Genomic DNA, 14,139 nt, shown 5'->3' on the forward strand with positions numbered 1-14,139 from the left:
CTCCACCGACGCGATAGGGTTTCTTTCCTCCCAAATGTCAAGAATCGGAGACGGGATACAATCTCGCGATGCTGCAACTTGTGGCAGTGCCAATCAGAGAAGCTTAAAGAAATCCTGCCGCTAGGGGTTGACTGGACATGTGCCGTTCACGCGCGTATGTAAGCAGCCGCCGCGCTAATTGGCTGGGAGGTGTGCCGCAGAGTGGGCCTCTCCTATGCTCATCATCACGCCCAGGTCCCAGCACAACCACAAAGGGCCCATCAACGAGTTCTCCACGACGGATTCCACATGGGTGATGGGGTATACCTACGCAAGCTTCATGCCTGCACCCACTGCACCCACCTTTCATGTCGGCTCATATCTACCGACGAGCTAACCGTCGGTACGGGTATTACTGGTAAAAAATGCTCCTAGCGGACGTTTTTCAGAGGGGACTAGCTTTCGGGGAAGAAATGCTCAAGGGCCCGTCGTATGCAGGAAGGCTTAGGATTGGCATTCTAAGTACCCCGGCGATGGGAAAAACTGCGCACAGGTGGTTGTGCAGCTTGTTTCGCAGTCTTGATGTTATTCTCGATGCGACGCTACTATCACTGCGACCCATTGCTTTGGGTTGTCTTCGTCACCCTGGCTGTGGACATTTTATGCGGATCCATGACATCGGAGAATTGTCTCTTGGCTGTCGAGCTCATGAACTGATCATGTACGGCACTTGCCGGGCCTTTTTCACGTCCAACAACTTCTCAGCAAGTCAACCGGACAAGGCTCACTGCAGATTTATATTCGTACATGTACCTACCTCCGGGACCCTGATCATCAGCGTGGCTTCCGACACTACGCCAATCATCTTTTTTTCTCTTTGCACCAATAATACTTTTTCTTGCTTTGCATTTTGGCAAGGCACACCTTCCACCTCGCCATGAAGTTTGGAAACATTCTGCTAGGGCTTGCAGCCTTCGCAGCTGGCGTCCAAGCACAAAACCCACTGGCGACTCTGGCAGAAAGTATGCCTAAGTGTGCGGTATGTTCATCCTGCTGTCATATGATTAGTTCTCGCGTCTAACACACGAGTGTAGTTGGCTTGTTTTATCGAGGTCATCCCCACATCATCCTGCGCGACAGATCTCACTTCGGCGTGCTTGTGCACAAATAAGGCTCTCAATGCTGCTGTTGGTCTATGTGCCGCGAAAACATGTACCAAATACGAACTTCTGCGTAAGATGACCCAGTCATTGACAATTGACGCGTTCGGACACTGACAGTAGTGATAGAAACAAAGAATGTCAGCAGCAAAGGCTGTGGCGTCCCTGAACGCTACAACGGCAAGAGATTCATCGTCGGTGGCCTTGTCGGATGTGGAATCGCTATAGTATCCTACATTCTCAGAATGGCGGCCAGTATCGGTAAAGGTGGTCGTCAGGTGTCATGGGACGATGCCACCATGGCCGTTGTGCTTGCGCTCGCAATTCCTCCTACCGTGTTTATCAAAAACTGTAAGAACTTGGTTTTTCTCTACAAGCCAAGCAAACTTGCTAACATTTTTCTCCAGTGGTAGATAACGGTCTTGGTCGAGATATCTGGACGTTGAAGGATTACCAAATCACCAATGTCCTCAGATACTACTTCTACGGAGAGATTTTTTACGTGACAGCTCTTGGTATTTCCAAGATCTCCATTCTCTTCTTCTACCTGCGCGTCTTTCCAGATAAAAAGTTCAAGATGATCGTCTACAGTGTCATGGGTCTGTCGGCTGCATATACCGTTGCTTTCTTCTTCGCTACTCTCTTCCAATGTACGCCTATCAGCATGGCCTGGACACAGTGGGATGGACTACACAAAGGTACATGCAACGACATCCATCTTCAGGGTTGGATTGCAGCTGCCATCAACATCCTGTTGGATGCAATCGTCATGGCTCTCCCAATGAAGCATTTGGCTGGACTGAACATGGGCCTTAAGAAAAAGCTCATGGTCATGAGCATGTTTGGCGTTGGTATCTTCGTCATTGTGGTCTCCGCTGTCCGCTTGTACTCGCTTATCCATTTCGCCAACACACAAAACATTACCTGGAACTACGTCGACGCTGGACTCTGGAGTTTGATTGAGATTGATGTGTCTATTGTCTGTGGATGCATGCCTGCCCATCGATTCCTGATTGGCAAGCTATGGCCAAAGATGAAGACAACCGTCAAGGCAAGCAAGAACTCGACAGACAAGAGCGGCGGTTCCCACGCAACTTCTTCCACTACCCCCAGCAAATTGGGCCGGGTCTCAATAAAGGGGATTACGAAAGATGACAATTTTATTCCGCTGTCTGATATTGACAGCAGCGATCGCGCACATCTCACCAAGGAAGCCCAACCACATTCCCGCAAAGAGTCCAACACTTGGATCACACAAACGCACGAGGTCGATGTTGATCATAACAGTACCTCGCATCCTAATGACCGCCCACAGGATTGGAACTGGCCAATGACCGGAAAGGAGCATGTTTGAGTTAGTTTTGTTGCAATACCATGGCGCATGTTCAGAAGCGGAAAAGGCTCCGGTTAGCCATGTATGGCGTTTGGGATCTTGGAATTCTTAGAATCACATGGACGACCATATCTGTTTTCTTTTTTTTGTTAGAAAAAGCATCATATACCTATTCTACGTTACACTCATGGCTATTAGTTAATACATACACGAATTAAGCAATTCTATTCTATTCTACTAGACACACATACATGTCTTTTGCGTACCTCACTCACTCAGACGCATCATCCACCCTGGCCATGTAGCAATGTCCTCAACAGATACAAGAACAATGTCCAAGTCGCCGACCATGACTGTGGCATGACAAAGCGAGGGGTCGAGAATTGCCGTCTTACTCTCGCGCCTAACTCGGATGTGCGTGATAGCAAGGCGGCGCAGACACGGGTGATAGTGCGTCACCAAGCTACCGTGCCAGCCCAGGAAGCAAGACTGACTAAGAACCTTGTCTGTATACCACCCCCCCATTTTACAAAAACTCCTACTTGCAGCTGGGGAATAGGAATGTAACCCGGTTCAGGGACATCCCCGGCTTCCAGGTACCACCCTGTTAGTGGATCTTCGCCTGAGTTTCCAAGTCGGTGTGCGTCATCGTGAGATATCCCACAGCGCAGACCAAGGGGGTACAAAGGGATACACTCACCCCCCTTTGCCAGTTCCGCTTTTGTAACTTGCAAATCCCTATCGTGCGTATCAGTTCCAGATTTGAAACTGTGGATACGGGAGTTTTACTAGTCCTTTTTTTTTCTCATGTCCACTGCGGTCGGTGCTTCCAGAAGGCGTTGGGTGCTCGTATTCTGCCCCAGATGTTGCTTGGCATATGGGTCGGTGCCTTGAGGCCTCCTCTCCTGGAATTACTCTTTTTGTGGTAGCAACAAGACTGATCTGTTTCAGTTTGTACCCGAGCGTAGGGACAGGCGGCTGACCGGGTCTAAACGCCGAATCGGGTTTGACAGCACGGGTTTGGTGGGGCTGACTAGCTGTCGTTAAACGGGCCGTTTAATTGATGCTTGCACTTTTTTGGTAGGCTACCACTGTCGATCTTTCTCTACACGTTTCTTGCAAGGAAATCAGAAAATTGGTTCCGTCTTACGAACATGCAATTCGAGCCGAGACCGTAGATATTGCTCTGTTTCACGGCGGCAGATGTTGATCTTTCTTGCTTTCAGAAAACACCCACAAGCTATATCCCAAAAGGAAACGGTCCGAGAACCCAAAGGTATCCTCTTCGTGCATAAGACTACTCAACGGTTTCCCCACAGTCTTGGGACTTGTGGAAATGAGGATTCGCCCCCATTCATTTCCTGCCCAGCCATGCGATATACTGCTTTGGTCGCAAGGTCACACCGACACACCGAGCCCGCTGACAAGATACTGAGTAGGTACCTTGCGGATTTTATGTATCCGGATCCCGCCGCTCGCATAACGCCCCACAGATCTTTCCCCACCGGGCACCCTTGGGGACTGACGTTGAATCACTAATTGCCCATTGCCTACTGGCTAATAGCGACTGATTTTCAATCATCCATCTCAGATTAATTCTAAATTCCCAAACACCCGTTCAAGTGATTTTTTTTCTTTACCAACTTTTAGTCGCTCATTATGAAACTCTCAACTGCTCTTCTCACTCTTTCGCTGGGGCAAAGTGTCGTTAACGCTTTTCCTTCTCTTGACCACCGCCGCCTGCATGGCCTAACGCCGGAGAAGCTAAATGCAGCAATCCGGTCGGTAGAAGACTACCAAAAGGAGAAAAGGTTCATCATTGACATCACCAAACCCATTGATGTTTCTGGAAGACATGCATTTCAGGCTCCCAAGTCCACCGACGAGCGCGGTCCTTGCCCTGGACTGAACGCCCTGGCAAACCATGGCTACATTTCTCGCACTGGTATCACTAGTTTCGCAGAAGTCGTTACCGCCATCAACCAAGGTCTGTTTCGCCAATCGCATATAACTCGGGGGTGGAATAATTTTCTAACCTTTTGATATTATAGTCATGGGTATGGGTTTAGAACTCTCTCTCATTCTTGGTATCATGGGAACTGTTTGGACCGGCAACCCACTGTCGCTAAATCCTGGTTTCTCCATCGGAGGTCCACCCACTGGACTCGTGGGGCAAAACCTGTTGGGCAACCTAATTGGACTTTTGGGTATGTCATCGTGTGTTCAAACTACAATGTAAAACAACAGTCACTCATGCTCTTGGCGTTACTAGGCAAGCCTCGAGGTCTTTCGGGTTCCCATAACTGGCTCGAGTCGGACTCGTCGCTCACACGCAATGATCTCTATGTCACGGGCGATGCCGCGACCATGAACATGACATTGTTCATGGACTTCCACGACCGTGCCGACAAAAATGGTGTGCTCTCCATGGATCTACTCGCCAATCAAGCTGCTCGTCGCTGGGTGCAAAGCGTCCAAACCAACCCAAACTTCTACTATGGTCCTGTCAGTGGCATGGTCAGTCGCAACGCCGGTTACTTCTTCCTTGGCCGCCTCCTATCCAACCACACAGCCGAGCATCCCGATGGCATTTTGACCCAAGAGGTTTTTCGAAGCTTCTTTGGTGTTTTCAAGAAGGACAATGGAACTTTTGAATACCGCAAGGGACACGAGACCATTCCCAACAACTGGTACCGCAGGACAATCGAATATGGTTTGGTCCCACTTAACTTGGACATTGTCAGCTGGGTCTTGAAATACCCTGTTCTTGGCAGGTACGTACACATGATATTCCGCTCTGCAAGTCTACTCATCAGTACCTAACACTTGGCTGCAGCATTGGCGGTAATACTGGCAAAGTGAATTCATTCACTGGCGTCGATCTCGGTGACATTTCCAGCGGCGTGGTCAACCTCACGACATTATTGGAGAACAACAACCTCCTCTGCTTCGTATTCGAGGTGCTCAAGACCTTTTTACCTAATTCGCTCTCTGGACTCCTCTCGACGCTCGATGTTCCGATTAGGCTAGTGACCGACACGCTTGCACAACCACTATTGAGTTTGTCCTGCCCCGCCTGGAAGGATCTGACTGAGGGCGGTGAGCCGCTTTGGGATGCTCTGCAAAAGCAGTTCCCGGGAGCAACTCAAGCTGGATCCAGCCTTTAGATCAGCATGACAAGGTGAAAAACCTAGATGGCCGAGTGCAAACTACCCCATGTCTAATTATTAATCTACGTTAATACTATTGTACAACCACACCAGAATTCATCCAATCCAGTTGAACCTCTTTCAATATTTTCCAGTCTCCACTCGTATGCAGCCCAAGTTGTCCCCGCTTGTATGTACGCCAAGTCACCCCAAAGCGCAGATCTTCCACCAAAAAAACCACGGCACATGATTGCCGCTCCCATCAAACTTTATTGAAAATACTAAGTACGTAGTACAACATTCAACCCCCCCCCCCCCCCCTTCTTACCACGTTCCCATTCCCCCCAGACAGCTCCTCCGAATTCCAGCCGACGACCACAAAGTATCTCCCTTATTATTTGCTGCAAAACATAGAACCCACGATGCAGATCCCCGGCTTTCACTTACTCTGCCGGGTCTTCTTCCCGCGCTCACGTCAGTTGACCCGTGTTGCCTAGCCACAGCTAGCTACATAAGCTCCCTATCGTGTTTGGGTTGGGAGAAGAGCAAAAAGGGTGAATCCCGGGTAATCCGGTTTGTACCGAACCGCGTTTGTGGGGCGACTTTTGACTTTTGTAGCGTGTAACAGTGATGAGGCTTTTGACAAGGTACATGGGGAGGGCGTATGTTCGGTGTACGACTGTAAGTATATGGCGCAAGCGGTGCGTATACGGTGGAGGTGAGATGGAGAGAACGGGACAAGACGTGAAGAAGGCTTGATTGCATGAATGATGACTGTGTAGTTGAGTGTGGAGTATCAGCCGCTGACGTATTGCTGGAAATACGCGCATCGATCGGAGGCGAGCTTGTTCTCTTCTCCGACTTTGCTTTGTTATGAGTGGAAGTGGTGGTGTGGAGGTTTGTTTACTGGCTCGTCTACAAGCAGACTTTTGCAATGAGAAATTAGAATAACGATGCAAGTGTGTTGTGACGGTGCTTCCATTAACTAACAGATCTTTTGATGAAAGAAGATACACTTGATCATATGATTGAGCCTGTACCGTGCTGACAGTGCTTCAGGAGAGTCCATTGAGCTGCCTTGCACGAGACTTGAGTTCTCAGTGTTGCAGGACATAATTCTCTTAAGACAGCTCTTCATTTTGGCAGGAATGCTCTGTATTTTTGTGTTTACCTCTACAAGTTCTCATCATAGTTTGCTTGTGGGTGTACATTGTGTTCTTTAAGACAGAAACTATATTGCACAGAAGTGCTTCTCACTTTTCCCTCACTCCTTCCTCAAAGAGAGGTGTAAGGACATGTATATACCTCCTCCTCCTGCCCTGTTTCTTCGTTCCCGGCAGTGGTGACAGATCTATCATATGAGCCGGTTCGGGTTATCTTGAAGTTTTGCAGTGTTGTCACAAGGCCCTTGAAATTGCTTGCTTTGCCTCCTGGATCTGCACAGCAGAGAATGGAGAAACACGCACTGTTTGTCATATAATAGTATCTCACAATGCTATTCAGGTCCATGGGCTTAATTAAATTCAGTGATCTGCGGGTGGTTATGTCTACATTCATAAATATTTGATCTTACCTGTATCTTTATATCTCTCCATTGACCCATTTATTGCATATAGAGGTTTCCGCCACAGTATTTTTCAAGATTTATGTGTCCCTTCAGATACAACAGCTACTTAGACAGCGGGGTAGCTATAGCAAGACACTGCTGTTTCTAGGAAATGTCAACTCTATTGCTTGGATCATTTCGACTTGATTTGCGATTGATGCATTGTCTTAATGTTAACTTGAAACAATAGCAGTTCATAATTTGGTATACCAGTATCTGGTGCATGATCTCTACAGATAGGCAAACTAGGCGGTGTCTTGCCACTGTCAATCCTGGGCTTGGACCGTCCACATGTTCCAAGGAATATTTTGGGATGGGACTTGAAGCCAACGACAACAACAATCTTCTTTTTGGTCTTGCTTGTATCTATACATTTAGTATCTCGTACACTATTTTATCCTGTCTTGCATCCCCTCTCTCTCTAAAACAGAGGAGCTCACCTCATTTCGAATCAATTCTTCATACAATCTTAGCGATGAAAAATAAACACGAATCGCCCACTCCGTAACATTCTGGGGTCCTATCTCAACATATACAACCAATTGTCTCCTTTGTAACAAGACCCTACACTCACTAATAAACCATTCTAACCACCAACTACTGTGGCTGCTAGCCAACCCGACTAATCCGCTCGCTCCAGCTACCCACCGCCATAACTACCGAACACTCCAGTCGCCGATTGCCATGCATCCAAGCTGCTCTAAATATTAAGCTAGAACAATCACTATCCCAACATAGAGCCTCATTACTCCAGCTCAGAGCTAGAAAAACAATCCCCATCATTACTAGCACATCTCTGAAAACTCGAAATCGGGTATCAAAAGAATGACTTTGCAGTCAGGGTAAAAGGATTCGAATGAGGATCAGTGAGACACTCGCTCGAACCCTTTTACCCTGACTGCAAAGTCATTTTTTTTTGATACCCGATTCTAGCAGGTTAGGGTGTGGTACACTATTATTTTCTCAGATAATCAATCCTATACGCTATATAGTAAATAGAGATAAAAATAAACAAGTCAGTTATTTATACAGGAAACAATTACTTGAACTACTTTCACGATATTGCAGCTGATGGGGTGAAGAAAACGTAACCAAGTGTTTTTTTTTTGAAAAAAATAAAATCCATAGAGCTATTAGTTTCTGCCGTGGAATTATTGCTTCTAGAATGCTCGTACCCGGAACCCGTATGCGTTTTACACACAATACACTTCGATATCCATCGTCCATCAGATGCCCACACCTACTTCACATAAATCCACCATTCAACATCCCTTTCAAATCCTCGCAGTACTTTTAGCTTATCTTCCACTACTGTCACTCTACATGGAGAAACGAGATAGATATGGTTTCTTTATTTTTGCTTTGATGGTAACAAACAGTCTACAACACTATGCTATCCAAAATTACTCAACACCGACAAATGAAGTCGGTCACATACCTGCGTGTAAAAATGGCTTACAACATAACCCACTCATCTATCCAAACTATCGTACAAAAAAAACAAAAAAAAACGCCATAAAGATGCAAACAGTATTTACCCCAACATAAAAGTCCGAGTAAGTTGACACCTGATTAAACCCTACTCACTCCCATAACCCCCCTCAACCCCACACTTGACCTGTACAATCTCCGACTTCCCCTCCCCATCCACCACAAGCGCCGTAAGCTTGCCGCCACTAACACACCCGGTATCGAGGCCAAACGAGTATTCATGAACATTAAGTCCCTTCTTCCTATTATGGCCATAAACCGCCGTGGTACGTTCTTTAGCCTTTAGTTTCTGCTGGCGATGGTTCCAGAATTTTTCCCAGGGGGTGCCATTGTGCTTGGAGGATGGAATTCTCGTTTTGAGGTCGATGCTGCGCATGTTCATGACGTGGAAGGGGTCTTGATGCTCGAGCGGGATGTCGGGGACGAGACCCGCGTGCACGGTGACGAGGGAGCCGAGGGTGGGTACGGTGCCGACGCGGAGGATAACGGGGCACTGGCGGAGGTAGTCGATGTCTTTTTTGGAGAATTGCTTTGCGAGTTTACGCAGCTTGGCGTTGCCCTGGGAGGCGGTGGGTGCGCCGACAAAGTCGAGTTTTGACGAGTCGTCCGAGTCGGATGTGGGCATGACGAGGACGTGGCGGTCTTGGGCTTCGGCAATGGAGAGGAGCAGTTTGTCTTCCCAGTTTCCGCGTACGCATGAGGCGCCGTACTTGCGGGCGAGTTTGATGACCCCGGCAGAGTCTGGGCCCTTTGCGATCATGTCGCCCGTCATGACGATGTGGTCGCGCGACTGGTCAAAGGCGACCTTGTTGAGGAGATGCTCGAGCTCGGCGCGGCAGCCGTGGACATCGCCGATGAAGATGAGGCGCTTGTTCTCCTTGGGCAAATGCTGCTCGTCCATGTCCGTAACCTGGATCATGCCCTTGAACTCGGGGCGCACCTGGCTGCCGTAGCTCATGGTTGGCGCGTGGTCCATCAGATGCAGTTCCTGGACAAATGCAGCGCGACGCGGGCCAAAGTATGTCCACCAACTGGCAATGGCCAGGAAAAAGACGAGAATGTATGCGGCACAGTGGCGCTTGATTCTCCGGGGGATGCGATCGGTTGTGCGGAGGATGGCGGCCTGGACCTTCGGTGGGAGGAAGAAGTCGTCTTCGCGTTGGTAGAATCCGTCTTCCTCGTCTGATACATCGAGGTCTTCACGATAGTCTGGTATTTGCTCGATGAGGGGCCGTGGCCGGGTGGGCGGGTATGCATGTAGGTTGTGGTCGCGGTACGTCATAGGGCCGGTGGGTGTGCGACGTGTCGCTGTATACGTCTGGTAATGTTCTTTCTTGATACGTCGTTCACGGCGTTACGCGACACAGTGGATCACGACACTGTTATATGCAAGAGACGGCGCCTGCGCTGTGTTGCTTGTCTTGTAGTGCGTGTGTGTTGGTGGTGGAAGCAAAGCCAATGAATGGTTTGCACCTCGGATTCGCGGTTCTAAATTCTTCACCGCTTGTACCCCCGAGCCAATGTAGTGGTATGTAAGTGAGTGGCGACAGTGCTCGAGCGAACAAGAGAATAGTGGCCAGATGCGCCAGGGGCAGTGTGGCAGACTCCGTCATGTTGGACGCGGAAAGCCTCACAATAAGACCGCCCCTACTGTTTCGCGTCGTCGCAGCTTGCTGCGCCCAGTACTATTCTCCATTGGCAATCGGCCAATTCCTGGGCCACCCCTCCGAGGAAACAAACCCGTCCAATCCATACATATTTGGGACTTCGATACATAATCGAAATTCTCAGAGATGCTGAAAATTTATCGATTTTTTTTTTCATATTTTTTTCCTCTCATATACAACTTAGCCCTATCAAACATTTCCCTCCCATCTTGACAACCACCATTCGTCCCATACCCCCTCTACTCCACCCGCAACACTGCGCCTAGAAAAGCCCTAGTTCTTACAGCACGCTTTACAAGAGCCCTGTAGGTTCAAAGTTAGCGTGCGAACCTCTACCCGCAATGCCGTCTCATCTCCCATGCCCGATCTCACATATGCCTTCTTCTTTTCCCTACGAAATACTACTTACATAGATCTGTTCAGACCTTCCAGGCCCACACTTGAATGGCAGAGAGATGCTGGCGTGATAGCATGTCCCACATCCTTCCGGCGATGACACGGGGATTTGTCTCGAGTCGAGTACAGCAGGCTGTGCTGGGTGCGCAGAGACGAGAGCAGCAAGTGCTGTGATTGTAACCAGGGCAAAGGTCTTTATCGTGTCTAAAGGAGTAGTTGTAGTATAGGAACGAAGCTCTAAAAGCAAGCGATTTATTGGAATTGTCAGACCCGTTAGTTGATCTTTTGGTGTCTATCCAGACCTCTATTTATTTCTTCGTCTTCACTATTGCGTGACGCCTCAATACAGGGACAAGAGATTAATACACAAGACTTTTATAAACCTGTTACAGTGCATACGTCGTATTCATGTGATGCCCTAGTCTTGGACATCTACTTCCTTACCTAGTGCTGACACTTGGTTCCACAACCGTTGTTAGAGCCTTCCAACCCACTACTCATAGCTAGCCAAAGATGTACACCGAATCTACATCTACATTGCTTTATTCTTTCTAGTGCAAAATCCTAGAAATGGACCGGCTATGGTTGTATTGGTAAAATCATTAATGATGTTTCCAATGCAGTTTAGCGCCTACTTCCGCACCTTGACAATCACTACAACATCGGTCATTCTCATGCCAACAACAACCTTGTTCATCACATACCCTTACCATCCCACTCCAATCAAGCCCCACTTCCTTCCATAATGTTGCGCTCGAAAAAGTCCGAGTCACTTCGCATCGTCGTGCTTGGCCATTCGCAGGTGGGCAAGACATGTTTCGTCGACATGGTAAACCATCACCCTTTTCTTGTCCAACACCACAGCACGTGACCTATTGCCCGCGCAACCTTCCTCTCCCTCTCTCGATGATTGTTTTTTTTGATTTGTCCGTACCAGTTCCTCGAAGGCACACATTTCATCTCCCACTCCGCTATCTCGTCCATGCCCTTATCCCGGCGCATCTCGCACTCGGGTGCTTCCTTCACCCTCTCTTTTATAGACTTGGATCTCACAGGACCCATCGCATCCTCGTACCGCACAATAGTCGATGAATATCTCCGCCTCGCAGACGGTATAGTCCTGCTATACGACATTACTTGCAGCTTGTCTTTTGCCAGCGTGACCCATGAGTTCTATGTTCATGCTTGGACATGTCGAGACGATATTAGTACTAAAGAGGTAAATGGTCATGTGACTAAAAAGCGCTTTGGATGCGTGCTTGTTGGCAACAAGCGCGACGTAATCGTTGGTGAGGATGCATCGAAACGTCAAGTGGATAAAAACATGGCGGAACAATGGGCAAGTAGCCAAGGCTCGAAGCATTTCGAAATCACTGCGAACGAGCGGGGTGAAGTAGAGGAGGTGGTCAAGGCGCTGGTGGACAGTATAGCAAGAGCGAGGCGTATGGATCAGAAGGACAAGGCAAATGGGGCCACAGAGGACAAAGGATCTGTCTTAAGGTTATTCAAGCGTTCTGCTTAGGATCAATGTATAGTTGGAAGGACTGCAATCCGTATCTGGAGCTTGGAACTGATGGTCACGAAGCATAAGATGCGCATTGCGCAAAAATCTCCTTGAGTTGACGCACGCGCGCTTGAGAGCTGCGGTGCAGTGCTATAACTTAACGGAGAAAGACATTCTGCCAAGGATACAGCCGTGGATATGATACAGAAACTCAGCTGGAAAAAGATTGTGTGCCAGGAAATGATATTGAATCTTTTTAGAGTTTCCTAAGTAACTAGTCACCGTTGTACGACCAGTCAGAATTATCCGAGTTAGCAATGGGAAATGAGCACCTTACTAGTAGCTGCCCATGTTCTAGTGTTTCGGATGTGCAGTATCACATGCATATATACAGGCGGGCTCTTCCGCTAGACACATGTCATATCGAAAGTTGAACCACGGTACCCCTGCGCGTACCAAAGGTTCATCTTACCCCAGATCCCTGGCTGTATATTGGACTATGTGAACTTCCATCGCTTCGCAAACTCTATTCCTTCCGCCAAAGTGCCCACTCTTGCATCGATGGCATACCCTTCTTTCTCGAGAGCAATGCACTCATCCCATAGGCTTTTCAGTGGAACCGAGAATGTTTCAATGAATTCGTTATCCTCGAGGCTTGGCTGTGGATTGCGATTCTCTGGAAGAGACAAATCGACAGTAACGTGGATCATTCTCAAGTTGGTATTGCAAAAACCCGGATCTGTGTGGGTGATCAGTTAGTGGAGACGCGGAACGGCACGGATAGCTCCCTTGTATAATCGTCATGTTGAGTCTTAAGGTGGGAAATACAGCAAGGATGCCAGTGCATCGACTTGGGTGATCCGGCTATATACGACTTACCATTGAACATGATAGGGCTGATTCGAAACTAGCGAGGGGGGGGGGTAGAAGATCAGCATGTCTTCCCGTGAGTAGGTGAGAAACATGACTTACGGTTTGGTCTTCGATTAGTTCACCAACATAGCCCGTCTCTTCTTTGAGCTCGCGAAGCGCACACATTTCAGCACTCTCACCAGGATCCATGAGACCGGCCGGAACCTCGATGACAGTGGCATTGACTGGCGGACGCCATTGCTTTTGGAGGACGATGCGCGGTTCGTCGTTTGGCTTTGCAGGATCTTGAAGAATGGCTGCAACACCGACGCCGTCAATATCCATACCCTTGGGTCGCGTAAGGCGCTCGCCAGACTCCCAAGTGCGCTCGACGCCTTCGGGATCAGTGTAGGTAGTCCTATGGAAAAAATTCAATGCCAGTGCGCCAAGGACGACAATTCAGCTACGCACTTGATGAATGTAGCCCACTTTGCGTCCTTGTTTTCCAGCGGCTCAATCTTAACGATCTTCGGCTTCCTCGGTGCACTGTTGACTGAAGCCATGATGGGGGTTGCGGAGCTGAGTTAATGCGGGGGCGGATGTGGCGTGCGGTCGATGTCAGCCGCTAGTTGCAAGCCCTATGACGGCATACATCGCGAGTGCCTGCCAAGAGTCTCAGAACAAGTACAAGGGACGAGCGATGTCTTCAATTTACACGTGATAAGAGTGTCGCCTGGCAACACTCATCTGCTCACCAGCCATCATTAAACATGCTTTGATGTTGTATGTAACGTGGTTCACAAGCGAGTCGGCCACCCAAGCGAGTCGGCCACTTTACACTAGCGCGTCAACTTCAAGTTATTACAACAGACTTTTATCATAGTTAATAAACTATTACGATATACTAAATTAATTATCAGAATCGCCGCTATCACTTGCACTATCTATCTCAACCGCGCAGGTACGAACGTTATGTCCAGTCTGGTTGCAACGCCCGCATCG

The 14,139-nt window shown here is 48.5% G+C and overlaps 6 protein-coding genes across 6 annotated transcripts; 3 read left to right on the forward strand and 3 right to left on the reverse strand.

The window, feature by feature from the left end:
* Nucleotides 1-916: 916 nt before the first annotated feature.
* COCVIDRAFT_30710 (hypothetical protein) lies at nt 917-2,493 on the forward strand (the record flags this gene model as incomplete). Its single annotated transcript, XM_014696356.1, has 4 exons — nt 917-1,018; nt 1,074-1,212; nt 1,269-1,490; nt 1,547-2,493. The coding sequence occupies 4 exons, from the start codon at nt 917-919 to the stop codon at nt 2,491-2,493; spliced, it is 1,410 nt and encodes a 469-aa protein (XP_014551842.1).
* A 1,638-nt stretch (nt 2,494-4,131) lies between these two features.
* COCVIDRAFT_30711 (hypothetical protein) lies at nt 4,132-5,639 on the forward strand (the record flags this gene model as incomplete). The annotated part of the gene is made up of 4 exons (XM_014696357.1): nt 4,132-4,459; nt 4,524-4,679; nt 4,745-5,246; nt 5,309-5,639. The coding sequence occupies 4 exons, from the start codon at nt 4,132-4,134 to the stop codon at nt 5,637-5,639; spliced, it is 1,317 nt and encodes a 438-aa protein (XP_014551843.1).
* A 3,167-nt stretch (nt 5,640-8,806) lies between these two features.
* COCVIDRAFT_111873 (hypothetical protein) lies at nt 8,807-10,000 on the reverse strand (the record flags this gene model as incomplete). Its single annotated transcript, XM_014696358.1, has 1 exon — nt 8,807-10,000. The coding sequence occupies one exon, from the start codon at nt 9,998-10,000 to the stop codon at nt 8,807-8,809; it is 1,194 nt and encodes a 397-aa protein (XP_014551844.1).
* A 658-nt stretch (nt 10,001-10,658) lies between these two features.
* COCVIDRAFT_111877 (hypothetical protein) lies at nt 10,659-10,980 on the reverse strand (the record flags this gene model as incomplete). The annotated part of the gene is made up of 2 exons (XM_014696359.1): nt 10,659-10,688; nt 10,795-10,980. Coding segments are annotated over 2 exons (216 nt in total), but the record flags the coding sequence as incomplete, so codon positions are not given.
* A 546-nt stretch (nt 10,981-11,526) lies between these two features.
* On the forward strand, nt 11,527-12,303 carry COCVIDRAFT_41934 (hypothetical protein; the record flags this gene model as incomplete). The annotated part of the gene is made up of 2 exons (XM_014696360.1): nt 11,527-11,610; nt 11,719-12,303. 2 exons carry the CDS (start codon nt 11,527-11,529, stop codon nt 12,301-12,303), a joined length of 669 nt encoding a protein of 222 aa, XP_014551846.1.
* Nucleotides 12,304-12,782: 479 nt separating this feature from the next.
* COCVIDRAFT_111910 (hypothetical protein) lies at nt 12,783-13,700 on the reverse strand (the record flags this gene model as incomplete). The annotated part of the gene is made up of 4 exons (XM_014696361.1): nt 12,783-13,024; nt 13,165-13,192; nt 13,258-13,555; nt 13,609-13,700. 4 exons carry the CDS (start codon nt 13,698-13,700, stop codon nt 12,783-12,785), a joined length of 660 nt encoding a protein of 219 aa, XP_014551847.1.
* Nucleotides 13,701-14,139: the final 439 nt, after the last annotated feature.

The sequence above is a fragment of the Bipolaris victoriae genome (assembly GCF_000527765.1).
Source record: "Bipolaris victoriae FI3 unplaced genomic scaffold scaffold_126, whole genome shotgun sequence".
Classification (NCBI taxonomy): domain Eukaryota; kingdom Fungi; phylum Ascomycota; class Dothideomycetes; order Pleosporales; family Pleosporaceae; genus Bipolaris; species Bipolaris victoriae.